General features: G+C 37.7%; 1 protein-coding gene across 1 annotated transcript; it reads left to right on the forward strand.

Annotated features, from left to right (window-relative positions):
• The first annotated feature begins 6726 nt into the window (after positions 1 to 6726).
• On the forward strand, positions 6727 to 11232 carry BRS3 (bombesin receptor subtype 3). Its single transcript, XM_013943025.2, has 3 exons — positions 6727 to 7157; positions 9845 to 10196; positions 10825 to 11232. Exons 1-3 carry the CDS (start codon positions 6727 to 6729, stop codon positions 11230 to 11232), a joined length of 1191 nt encoding a protein of 396 aa, XP_013798479.2.
• Positions 11233 to 12162: the final 930 nt, after the last annotated feature.

Raw genomic sequence — 12162 nt, forward strand, 5'->3', positions numbered from 1 at the left:
TGCATCACTGCAGCAGCTGTGGCGAATCAAGAGGGACAGAGCCCTCCCCACTCCTGTCTTGTTATTTAGACCAGCACAAAACTCTACTACCCTTTGTGGCAGGTAAGTCAGTGCATGCAGATCCAAGGTCGAGGCAGCTCACACAAGGGTCTAGAGAGGCTTCTTACTCCATGCACAGACAAATGGCCTAGAGCTGCATTCTAGCTCAGTATTTACAGCACTTTAATAACCATGTGATAGATAAATATTGCATTGGATGACAGTTAAAGATCAGTAAAGCTTGTTTAAATTTTCTTCTCAGAGTTTATGAATATACAGTAATGGTTACCCATACAGGTAGATAGTTATGCCCAAGATGTAAAATTCTTTCTAAATTTAGAAGGTTATTATTGAGACACTGAAAGAAATGTCATTCTGGGAAACTATTTGAGATTAAAAATCAAAATACTGGGGAAGATAATTACGTATTGCGTAAGATGATTGTTAAGTCTTAATGCATAATACTCTGTGCTTTTAAGTATCAGAAAGTATTTAGCATATAACGGCAATCTAATGGTTCTAAATTAAATGTATCATTGAGAGTTTCAAGGATGCCCAGAAGAATTATTCTTGCTCTATTATTTCATTCCCTTATCATTCCTATAACAGGAGAAATTCAAGGATAAGTTTTAATACTCATTTTTCTCTCTTTTCTGAGAAATGACACCAGTATTTCATTCACCATTCTCATACTGAAACTGGCACAAGAAACTCTTGGAAAAGGAGGCTGGAATGGGATGCAAGAATGGAGAAACAGGATAAAAGGTATTTGCAGCCAGTGATTAGTGAACACATTTGAGGTCCTGTCACATATTGCACTAAGTAATACTAACTCCTTTGAATAATCTGGATTTAGACTTGTAACAAAATCGGAGGTTTTTTCTCAGGCTTTAACCAACAAGATAGCAGCCTTGTTGCTGCATCACTAATTGCTGCATCTGACAGCTCATCAGAACTGGCCTTCTTCCATCTCATCTTCATAACACTGAAGGAGTAGAATAGCATTATTTTTGCTCCTAGACATGCTGGTGAGTCTTGTGGTATTTGAAAGTGTAGCTGGATAACTCATCTTCAGGTCCAAATACAGGGATGCAGTTCTAATCAAACATTACTGCAGGATATTATATCCTCAGTCTCAGGGTCTGTACAGTTTCATCTGCCATCGGTTTAAAATCAAGCTCTACACAGGTGAGAGTGAGATAAATTCAACAGTAATACAATGTATTTTTCTCATAACAGGTAGTCTTTTTAAGTGGTTAGACTCTGCTATGAATGTCACACAGCCAAGTAAATCATTGCTAGAGTGTCCTCTCCTATTTAATAGCTTAATAGCTTTTGTCTCCAAGTGCAGAGGACACTGGCTAATGGTAAAATAAATCAAAATACAGGATAGAAAAGATATTCCCATTTATTTTTAGTGGTGAATAACATCAGATTGGCAGCCACCAAAACCAAGATGTTGTGTTCACAACTGAAGAAACACAGCATAGGGCAGTGCCTTATGCAACCTTCCTCATTGTTTCCTGATACTCTGCAGCTTGGAAATGAATGCCTCAAGAGATGGGGAAATAACCTTATCTCTGTTTAGAGAGGGACTCAGATGTAGCACATGGAAATGACTCATTTCAGTTCATGCAGTAAGACAGTAGCAGAACTGGAAACAGCTCTAGATTTTAGAGTAATTTGCTCTAAACATGGACTGCTGTCTCTGACAGCAGAGCTCACACTGGATGTGCATTCAGTTTTGGGCCTTTCCCATTTAATACTAGCCTATCTGAATACTAGAAAATGGATTGGAAACAGCTACATAAGTCACACAGCCCACCAAACAACTATCAGATAGTGTTTCATTCTCACTATTGTCCTGAGTTATAATACGCTCTGTCCTCTCATCTTGCCATTATTTGTTATGCTATTAGCATTGTCCATTTAAACAGAAGATACTCAAACTGCAACTCAGGTGGCCAATGAAAGTCACAGACAATGCAATTATATGGTGCCACTCCTGACAGACTGTCTCTATAGCGTGTATTCCTTTGCCCAGCACAAAGGTGAAGTGTTCAGAATGAGAGAAGCAAAAGTTAAGGTCATCAAAGTATTGCTAATGCTCTTCAGTTAGGTGAGACATAATTCTCCCAGGAAAGGAATAGCAGGAAATACTGCATACTTGTAAAGAGAATAAAGAAATTAAAATTCAGAGTTTTGATCTAAGTATAACAGAGACTAACAGAAAAGGAGGAATTGGCAGGGAAAAAGGACAAAAATGCATGTCCTCCTACCTCTGTTATTTTTATGCCAATAGCAAAGCCAGTTCAGAAAACACTAGCAGGAAAAAGGCAGTTTAGGTAACATAATAATGGTTATAGCTGCAGACCCTAGCTTAATACCTGGAGTTGTTAGAGGACTCCAGGTTAGAATTTCCTGATGGAGAAGGAGAAAACCCTCCTTCACCTTTATGTCAAAAGAAGACAACCTGAAAGAAAGGCTATTCAGTTTCGTTGGATTCTTTTGTCCTGGAAGGGAAGGATTTACATTGACCTAGGCAGACTACTAAATTTCAAATAAATTTTCTAGCTCAAGGAGTGAGAGGAATGTGCCTGTGGCAACCCAACTGCAGTGTCCTGCTCTATGATGAAATCTAAAATGCTGATGAATGCCGATCTCCGGCATTCCGGGAAATGCAGTATGAAAAGCTTTGCTCTGCCTGAGCTTCTGGGGCACTAGTGCCATCAGCTCGCCATTTACCATGGTGCTTGCGTGGTCTCTATCTCCTGGCTCAGGGCATTCTCTTAACCCTCTTCACAATCTGATGTACTGCATCAGTACGTAAGTTCCATTCTTTCAGCACTGCGCTTAGGACTGACATCTCTTTGATGGTGTATGCACAAGGCATCCAAGGACTCTGCCATCGTTTACACTGATTGTCAGGGCTTCTCTGGAGTTTTCATTGTGGGCAAATGGATAGCAACCAGAGTCAACTGTAAAGGAGGTCTTAATCTTTTGAAGAGGGGATGTGGCAACAGAGAGCCTACCAAAATCCAAGACTGGCTCCATGTATTAGGATAGACAAGCTGTTCAGTATCTCTCTGCTGTTAGCACCCTAAGAACATAAATGTCAGTTCCCTCAGTGGAGAGGAAGAAAGATATATCAACCAGCAACAAACAGATGGCAAAATTGCTAAGAGAGACAGTTAAAGCAATGGTCGAAAATGAGTTTGAGACATAAAAGACAACTAAATAGATTTATGTATAAACAATGCCAATAATGACTGAAGAAAGTGAGTTAAAATAATCCTAAAAAAGAACAGGCTGGCTAATATAACTGTAGTTTATTGAATATCAATTCTGTATTCCTACCACCTGGGCTATTAAGCATTTTGACATATTTGTATAAATAATAATAAACTCTGCATGACCACTGCATATTGAAATAAAGAAAATGTGCTACACAAAGGAGTCACCATTTTGGCAAATTAATTTCTTTAATAGGAGTTAAAATTCTGGCTGTTTTCTCCATGTTTTGGTTTGGTGCAGAGCAAATGGTTCTGTAAGAAATTTTTCTGAGTGGGTGACACTACACAGAACATGGAAATGACTTAAGACAGCAATCACACTGCATTAAAACAGCACATTTGCATTAAAAAATACAACTAAATGATATACTCCTGAGTGTTCTGTTCGTATTTTTGTGCAATATGGAGTTCAAAAGGAACATTCATTTTTGGTAAAGCATAGTACTTTAAACAATAGTCAGAATTACCCAAATTGCTTTTCTCATAACACTAGAAGAGAGAGTTCTAAAATAACTCCTTAGAGTTGTTTACTGTTTAGAATAATGACGCCATTTTCTTCCTTTTCAGCTGGATTTTCACAACTGAAAGCCATTGGAATCTATGTTAAAAATGTGGTGTATTTTCTCATGCCTGATTTTGGCAATCTACTCCATGAAACCAAAGAACAGCATACAAGAACTGATGAACAGAGAAACTGAAATTCTACCAGCATAAACAAATTGCATATTTGATATTTACTGTCTGTCCTTTAATTTTCCTGGATTTCCTTGAGTCTAGAGTGTTATTTTGTGTGCTTTTTCAAAATAATATTTTTCTCCTCTTAACGATAGACTAAGACAATATCTTATGCTCTATAAAGAGAGAACCTGGCTGGCTTGCTGAAGCCTTCAGTATTACAAGCATTGCACGACGAATCTGTGAGAAATGAAGGAGCTTCTCTCTGCCAGATTCCACCAAAGAGGCAGAAAGCTGGGAAAAATATAAACTTTTAGTAGAAAGAGAAAAATAAGTAGAATTTCATACTAATGTCAACTGAGTTAGAAATATGTACCGTGCCATATTAGAGAGCGAGAACAGTAGAAATGTGTCCGCGTTTCCAGGTAATGCAAGTTTCTAAAGTGTGAAGTGTCAGACTGAGTATTCAGGTTCAGATGTTTAGATTCAGGTCCAGTCTGAAGAAACAGCACACAAACTATCAGGAGTAAACAAAGTTTTAAACCCTTGCCCTTTCCTGGGCTGTTTTCATCTGATGTTACCTTTTCCTTCATATCTAGATATCCCCCTAAATCAAGTGTTGGGAGCATCTCACAGGCCAAAAGTCTCCACTTCTCTGGATTATCTCTTTCACAGAGGGATAGCAGTTCGGCTCATGTATTCTGTCACACAAAATGATCAAGTGGCAGAATGACTGAATCTCAGATTTCATGTTGGTAGCCCAAATCTCTCAGATGGGTCTGAAAGCTCTGGGACTGTGGGATGTGAGATCTATGCTGCTAACTGAACTTTGCTGCATCAACCAACCTCTAATGCAATTCAAGGCAAGTAACAAGTTTATTTCAGCTAAATTCCAGTTTTAGCTAAACATATACCTCATGTTTCATTCAGTATGCTACCCTTGAGTATTCAACACTTGGTGGATAGCAATTAGTTCCTAATGTTTGGTGATATCCTACTCCTCCTTTACAGGAAATCTAAACATTTTATGTAACTATCTGACATTAAGCTGTCACAATCTGATACATCTGCAGAACTCTATATTGAATATAATGAACAGTACTATGCCAGTGTGGGTGGACAACATAATCGGGCATCCTCAAAGGCACCTAAATCTGTGAGCAACCTACACACCGTGCCTGTATGAAAGGATATATTATGGTTGATCGTGACAAGAACTTCTCTTCTAAAGGAACCTAATAAAAAATGTAATCAGAATTTTTAACCCGTGCATCTTTTTTGAATCAGTGACTCCGTCTCCTACCAGGCACAGTGTAAGTCTACTTTGTATCACCATCTGATAACTATAGCATACTTGTGCTTGCAAGGATTTGGATTGGGAGACAGTAGATTAGACTTTTCATGCATAGTACTTAGAAGAGAATTTTTGACTAAATGAAACAAGCTTGATTTCTGTGTGTGTGTGTATGTGTGTGTGTGTGCATATAGGTGAAGATAAAGGAACTTGGCTATAAGATTACTTTCATAATTTGAGCAGACTACATTCTCCACTCTAAAGTCACAGCTGAAGAACAACCTGGAGAAAAAAATACTCCAGCTACTGATCTTCATTTTCAAGGCACAAAACTCAGTCCTTTGACATCCCTCCCTCTTCCATTATTTAGAAATGAGATCTTAGCTTCCTTAATTTCAGGAGGTTTAACCAAGAAGTCATATTCCTCATACCTTGGCTTACAATAATGTTAATCATGGGTTCATCACACAGCAGACTTTCAGATTTCACTGTAGACTAATCTAAAGATAAGAAAACCCATAGTACTAATGTGTGATTGAGATAGATAGCATCACAAAAGGTTACTTTCCCCTCAAAAGATTTAGTTCATCAATTTTACCATTCAAAGCCAATAAATAATGTGGCTTATTGCAAGATAATAGGTTTCTGTACTGCAACTATCTACAGACCTGTTTGAACTTCAGTATAAGTTGTGGCTCTGATGTCAATGGGACTGTTTCAAGGGACAAGCCTAAACATTAATGTAAGTGTTTGTTAGCAGGATTATGGCCATAAATTTCCATCTTAAATTGCCTTTTGAAAGCTCGCTGCATTACTGTGACAGAAATCATAGCAAAGACAAGCACAGACTGTCTCTATGGCTTTTTCAGCAAATACTATCTATATTTTGAGATATTTTTATCTAACATTAAGGTATATTGGAGAGTTTTATATTAAATTAGCAGATTCTATGTTTATCTGTATTACAGATAAAACTATTTCAGGTTTTCATTTTGTTTCTTTTTAGAATATTTTGGAAAATATTAAGGAACATTTGCTAGGTAATATACAAACCCTAACAGTATAGTAATTATAATACAGTATTTATTCACAAGATACCTCTATGAAAGAAAAGATCATTTCAGCTAATATCCTTAAAGAAATCCCTTTTCTCTTTTTTCCTCCTCCCTCTCTTCTCCAGTAGCTGAAAAGCCAATAAAAAAATTCTCCACCTCCCACACAGTTCAGAACTAGATCTGTGTGCATTTATTCCAAGCATGTTTTGAGACCCAGAAGGGGATGAAAGTAGTTAATGTGCAACAAGAATCTTAATTTCAGACACAAATCTGTACCTTAATATTGACTTTGCTGATATGCTGCAAGCTACGTATTAAACAAATTTTGATCGATTTAAGTTCAGCCTGGGGAGAAGAAACAGTTAAAGAAATGTCTCAAGTATACTTGCATTCATCTAATCAGACTTCGTGTGCATCTACAAATGGTATAGAACTGAAATCAATCACTGATAATGAAACCACAAGTGAAAAATGGACTGAAGACTCCTTTCCAGGATTAGAAATACTGTGCACAATTTATGTTACATATGCTGTGATCATTTCAGTGGGTCTCCTTGGAAATGCTATACTCATCAAAGTCTTTTTCAAGATTAAATCAATGCAGACGGTTCCAAATATCTTCATCACCAGCCTGGCATTTGGAGACCTACTGCTTTTACTAACTTGTGTGCCTGTAGATGCAACACGTTATATTGTGGATACCTGGCTCTTCGGAAGAATTGGGTGCAAGCTGCTGTCTTTTATCCAGTTAACCTCAGTTGGAGTATCAGTGTTTACACTGACTGTTCTCAGTGCTGACAGGTGGGTCCAATGCAACTGATTTGTCAGGAAATACCTCAGGTGTGAAGTCAGAAATGAATAAAAGAGCAGAAATTATCATTTTGCATAATAATAAATGGCACATTGAAATAGACTAACCCCCTTCTTCCATTTAATTTAATAATGTATGTTCTTGTAAAAATTGGAGCAGTTCTTTTTAATGAAGTGAGAAAGACTCTGTAAGTATTTATTTTGACCTTTTATTAGTTTGAAGTGCAATATAATTTTTTTCTCTGTTGCACAGAAAAGGTAAATTGCTTAACGCAGGGAAAAGACAGTATATTGGTGCTATCTAGTGGTGCACTAAAGCAGTCAATGAAGATGAAAAATAGAACTGTGAAAATGACTGGGGAGAGTGGAAATCCTTCCTCTTACTCTAATGCGCTTCAGTCAGGGTCTAAAATCTTAGAACTAAAATGACTGACGGGGTAAAAAGCCAACAGTAAACACATAAGAGACTGTGGGACAAACTACTTTCAAGACTTTTGCAATTTGATGGTTACTGGAATACTCTAATTTTCAGCTTGACAAGTACTTAGTGTGACATAGATTTAATGTGGCACAATTTGAATATTTTCTCTGCTTTGTATTTACAGTTCTTATATCTTTCCCAGAGCAATGTTAACTCAAATGCTGTGAAATTAAACTCAGGCTACAATGAAAGCACTGTTAGTTGGGATCAGAGCTCCAATCTGACTGTTTTCAGGAGGAGTTGCTGAATAATCAGTTTTCAGTGTGTCTCCCTTCTGAATGAACAACACTAATATGAGATTTCAGTCCAATCAGCATGAGCGTATGAAGAAGCAGAAAGAACCAAAATGAATTTTAGTGTTAAGAAAGAAAAAGATTCTCATCTCATATGCCAGCAATCATGGATTCTATGTAATAACAAATAGGTCATGTATCCAGACTTTAAATCTCAAGCAATGCTACTGTTACTGTAAAGTGAAAAATCAACCAATGTAGGAATGGCCATACTGGGTCAGACCAAGGGTCCATCTACGCCAATATCCAGCCTCCAGTAAGGAAAGACATGTAGAGAAGAATAAGAACACAGCAACTATACAACACCACACCTCCTGTCCCCTAAGCCTTCAGATGACTACCGGAGCTGATGTTTGTCTACCTAATAAACTCAGTGTATTTCTCTTCTAGATCCTTGCCCAGCCTCTTCTTGAACTTGTTTAGCAATGACTTGCATGGGTCTAATGCCTGTTGCATAAAGAACTGCTTCTTATTGCTTGCTTTGAACCTGGCTTCATTTGATGGCCCTGCCTCTTGTACCGGAAGAGATAGTGATCCCTATCCATCCTCTTCAGGTTGTTCAAGTCATATTCCCTCCTTAGTATATTTTTTTGAGATGAGGTGCCCAGAACAGCACGTGGTATTCATGAATTGCATGAAGAAGAGATACAGAAAATTGCACAATATTCTCTCTTTCGCTCTCCATTGCTTTCCTAATAATTCCTAATGTTTTATTTGCTTTTTTTTTTTTGACTGTTACTGAATATTAAGCTGATGTTTTCATCGAACTATCTATTACAGCTCCAAGATCCCGTTCCTGCAGGAGGTCAGTTAAGAATCCATCATTTAGACACTTGCTTCTGTATTTGATTCTTCATGGTAGCTGTTATATAATCATTCTCTTCAACATTTTCACAGGGTTACTATATGGTAAAATTACTTAAGAAGTTCAGAACATCAGTCATTAGCACAATTCCAGACTACCATGTTCCTATGTATGCTAAAAAAGCTTGAGGTGAGGAAAAATGGTATTTATTTAATAAATAATACTCCAGCTGGCAGCTTTCCATTTAAATTTGCCTAGAGGAGAAAGAGAAGACCAGATCCTCAGCTGGTGCAAAATGGTACAGCTCTACTGTCTTATTCCACTCTGGCTCCTTTTTCACTGCATTTCCTCTCATGCCAGTCCCATGCCCCCCCGGCGGGATATCATCTGTCTGTTTAAACAAGGGTCCCGGCTATTTTGAGAGCATGGTATGTTGTTTACTGTGCTTAGTCTACCTTTGTGGCAGTTTGTCCTTTTTCCATGCCCCCTTTCCACATGCTTTTTCACACATCTACAAATTTACCCAGATTGTTTCTCATATATCTAACGCACTTCACATGCTGCAGCATCAGAGCTTGAATCAACAATAGTGTTATCTCATGCTTTGTAAATATGAATGAATACCTGAGTATTATTTTGAATGAGATCATTGCACCATTGCACTCAGCTGGGATCTTAAGAACATGGAAGAAAGGGAGAGTGTGTATACTTGAATTTCATGTATTTATAAACTAGTTAACCAGTTTCATCCCTTTACAAGTTTTGCATACTGATTTCCTCATTTACCTTTCTATGTAGGATAGATGATCCCTTTACTGATTCTATTCCAAACAGTAGAAGGCACCTTTACTTAGGAGGGCTTCCATGAAGAGTCCTGCCAGCCAATTCATCATTTTCATAGAATTTAAATACATGCTTACAATTAATTTTTGTATTTCAATCTTAATTATAAAGAGCTTATATCAGAATTAATTTCCAAGACGATTCTACCAACTTTAGTTTAGAGAGAACAGGGATGGTTTTATCCTCAAGAAGTTTACATTATCAGAGCTTGTATTGTTACTGCCTTCACTGACACTCTGATGTTGGTTGTTTTTAGGTACAGAGCCATCGTTAAGCCCTTGGAACTGCAGACTTCGGATGCACTCCTGAAGACCTGCTGTAAAGCTGGCTGTGTTTGGATTGTCTCCATGATATTTGCTATCCCAGAAGCTGTTTTTTCAGATTTGTATTCTTTCAGTAATCCTGAGAAAAATGTAACGTTTGAGGCATGTGCCCCCTATCCTGTATCTGAGAAGATACTGCAGGAAGCTCACTCCCTGGTTTGCTTCTTAGTGTTCTATATTGTACCACTAGCTGTCATTTCTGTCTATTATTTTCTTATTGCGAGAACACTATACAAAAGTACATTCAACATGCCAGCGGAAGAACATGGTCATGCCCGTAAGCAGGTAAGCTATGATCAAGCACTAAAGTGTCCAGTTTTCCAAAATGTGTCATGCTGATTGAAATCTTAATTCTTGAGTGCAAAACCTTTACTTCATAGTATGCATAAACAGACAGGTAAAAAACTCCATAAACTCAGCCCATATTAGCAATACAAATTCAGCTATGCACTTAAGCACATGCTTATGACTCACTAGCTTAATTGTGGGTGTACATGCTTTCCTGAGGGATGTGTTTGTTTTTTTTTTTACTTTATTATGACCCTAGTAAACTCAGAAGTTATAACATTGAATTCTAAACATAAAGACCTCATTGGCATTAGGATTAAAAGGTGTGACATTAACAAACATTAGCTGACACATTAACCATTGTACTGTCAAATGCTAGTCTAAATGAGGTTCCCATGTGATTTAAAAGGGAAAGGGAATGTGCTCTGCAAATAGTTTGTTGAAAGGAAAAAAAAAAAGAAACTGATTTATTTTTCTGTTTTGTAGCTATTTTGCTTTTTTGGTCACTAATGCATTTAGATTGATTAATGTTAACACTCTTAGAGCCCTTTAGAAATCAGCACCAATCACATAAACATGTGTTACTAATTGCTATTAATACCAGATATGCCTTATTTTCTCCTAGATTGAATCCCGCAAGAGAGTTGCAAAAACAGTGCTGGTGCTAGTTGCTTTATTTGCCTTTTGCTGGTTGCCTAACCACATCCTCTACCTATATCGCTCTTTTACATACCATTCTTCTGTAGATGCTTCTGCCTTTCATCTGATAGCTACTATTTTTTCCCGTGCCTTGGCCTTCAGCAATTCCTGCATCAACCCTTTCGCTCTTTATTGGCTGAGTAAAAGTTTCCGGCAACACTTTAAAAAGCAAGTCTCATGCTGCAAGGCAAAACTTCGTACAAAACCTCCCAGTGCTACCCACAGTAATACACCTACCAGAGCTCTGTCAGTCACAGGGAGCACACATGGCTCAGAAATCAGTGTTACACTGCTAACAGATTATAGTATCACAAAAGAAGAGGAAAGTGTTTAGATCATCTGTGATGAAGAAGGACAGAAACTGAGTGTTTCTAATCAAGTTGCTACTATCTGGAACCTGGAATGAGCTGCCATGCCTTGCACTGTCTGTGAAAGAATTTTCAGTAGGACTTCCTAATTTTTATAATTATACAACAAAAAAAAATCAAACTGTGTGGGAGAAGAAGCTAAAACAGCTGAACATTTCAGTGTAAGCTCAGACAAAGGAAATATTCAAGTTCCAGAGCATGAACATGCATCCTTAGCTGAAATTCCTGTACTGAGCAGGACAGGAGTCAGCAGAGTTGCAAGAGAATTTCTGCACTGGCTGAGAGAATTGTTGTTTTGTTCTTGGTGACTTGTTCTTTGACTTGTGACTGAGAGCTCTCTTTTGTCAAGTATTTGCATCTAAAGCAAGCAAGTGAAAACATATATCTTCATAACATAGTAAACTAGGCAGGTCTTTAATTTCTTTTCTTGTCCCAAATGTTAAAACTTGGTAAACACATTGGAAAGCAAGCTAAAATGAAACAAAGCTAAAGTCTGTAGTACGGTGTAGGAAAAAAGAAAAAGCATTATGGGCCAGATCTGCACTACCCCTTGCTCTGTCAATGGCTTGCTTTGAAATTCCAGGTAACAACCAACTGCTGTTAAAAGGGATGCCCTTCTCAGTTCCTAAGGAAGTCAAGGGAATGAGCAGGTGATCACATCTCTTAAATAGGGTAAGCATGTTTAGCCACATTTGTAAACATTTTTTGAGATCTATGGATAAAACATCTCAACAGAGCAGTATTCTTTATTGTTATATGATTTAACATCAAGAAATCAGTGTGGATTTTGACTGTTTTAGTTTGGATTAACAGTGCACTTTTGAAGCAAACTGCTCAAATATCCCCACTTGCCTTACTTTGGTTTGGTTCCAAGAGGGGTCTTTGGCACACAACCT

Source organism: Apteryx mantelli, chromosome 13, assembly GCF_036417845.1.
Source record: "Apteryx mantelli isolate bAptMan1 chromosome 13, bAptMan1.hap1, whole genome shotgun sequence".
NCBI lineage: Eukaryota > Metazoa > Chordata > Aves > Apterygiformes > Apterygidae > Apteryx > Apteryx mantelli.

What these genes read in the sequence shown, in the direction of transcription:
- BRS3 (XM_013943025.2), top strand. Translation starts at nt 6,727, where the DNA reads ATGTCTCAAGTATACTTGCATTCATCTAATCAGACTTCGTGTGCATCT. An exon ending in ACTGTTCTCAGTGCTGACAG is followed by an intron (nt 7,158 to 9,844) that starts GTGGGTCCAATG and finishes GGTTGTTTTTAG; the next exon opens with GTACAGAGCCATCGTTAAGC. An exon ending in ATGGTCATGCCCGTAAGCAG is followed by an intron (nt 10,197 to 10,824) that starts GTAAGCTATGAT and finishes ATTTTCTCCTAG; the next exon opens with ATTGAATCCCGCAAGAGAGT.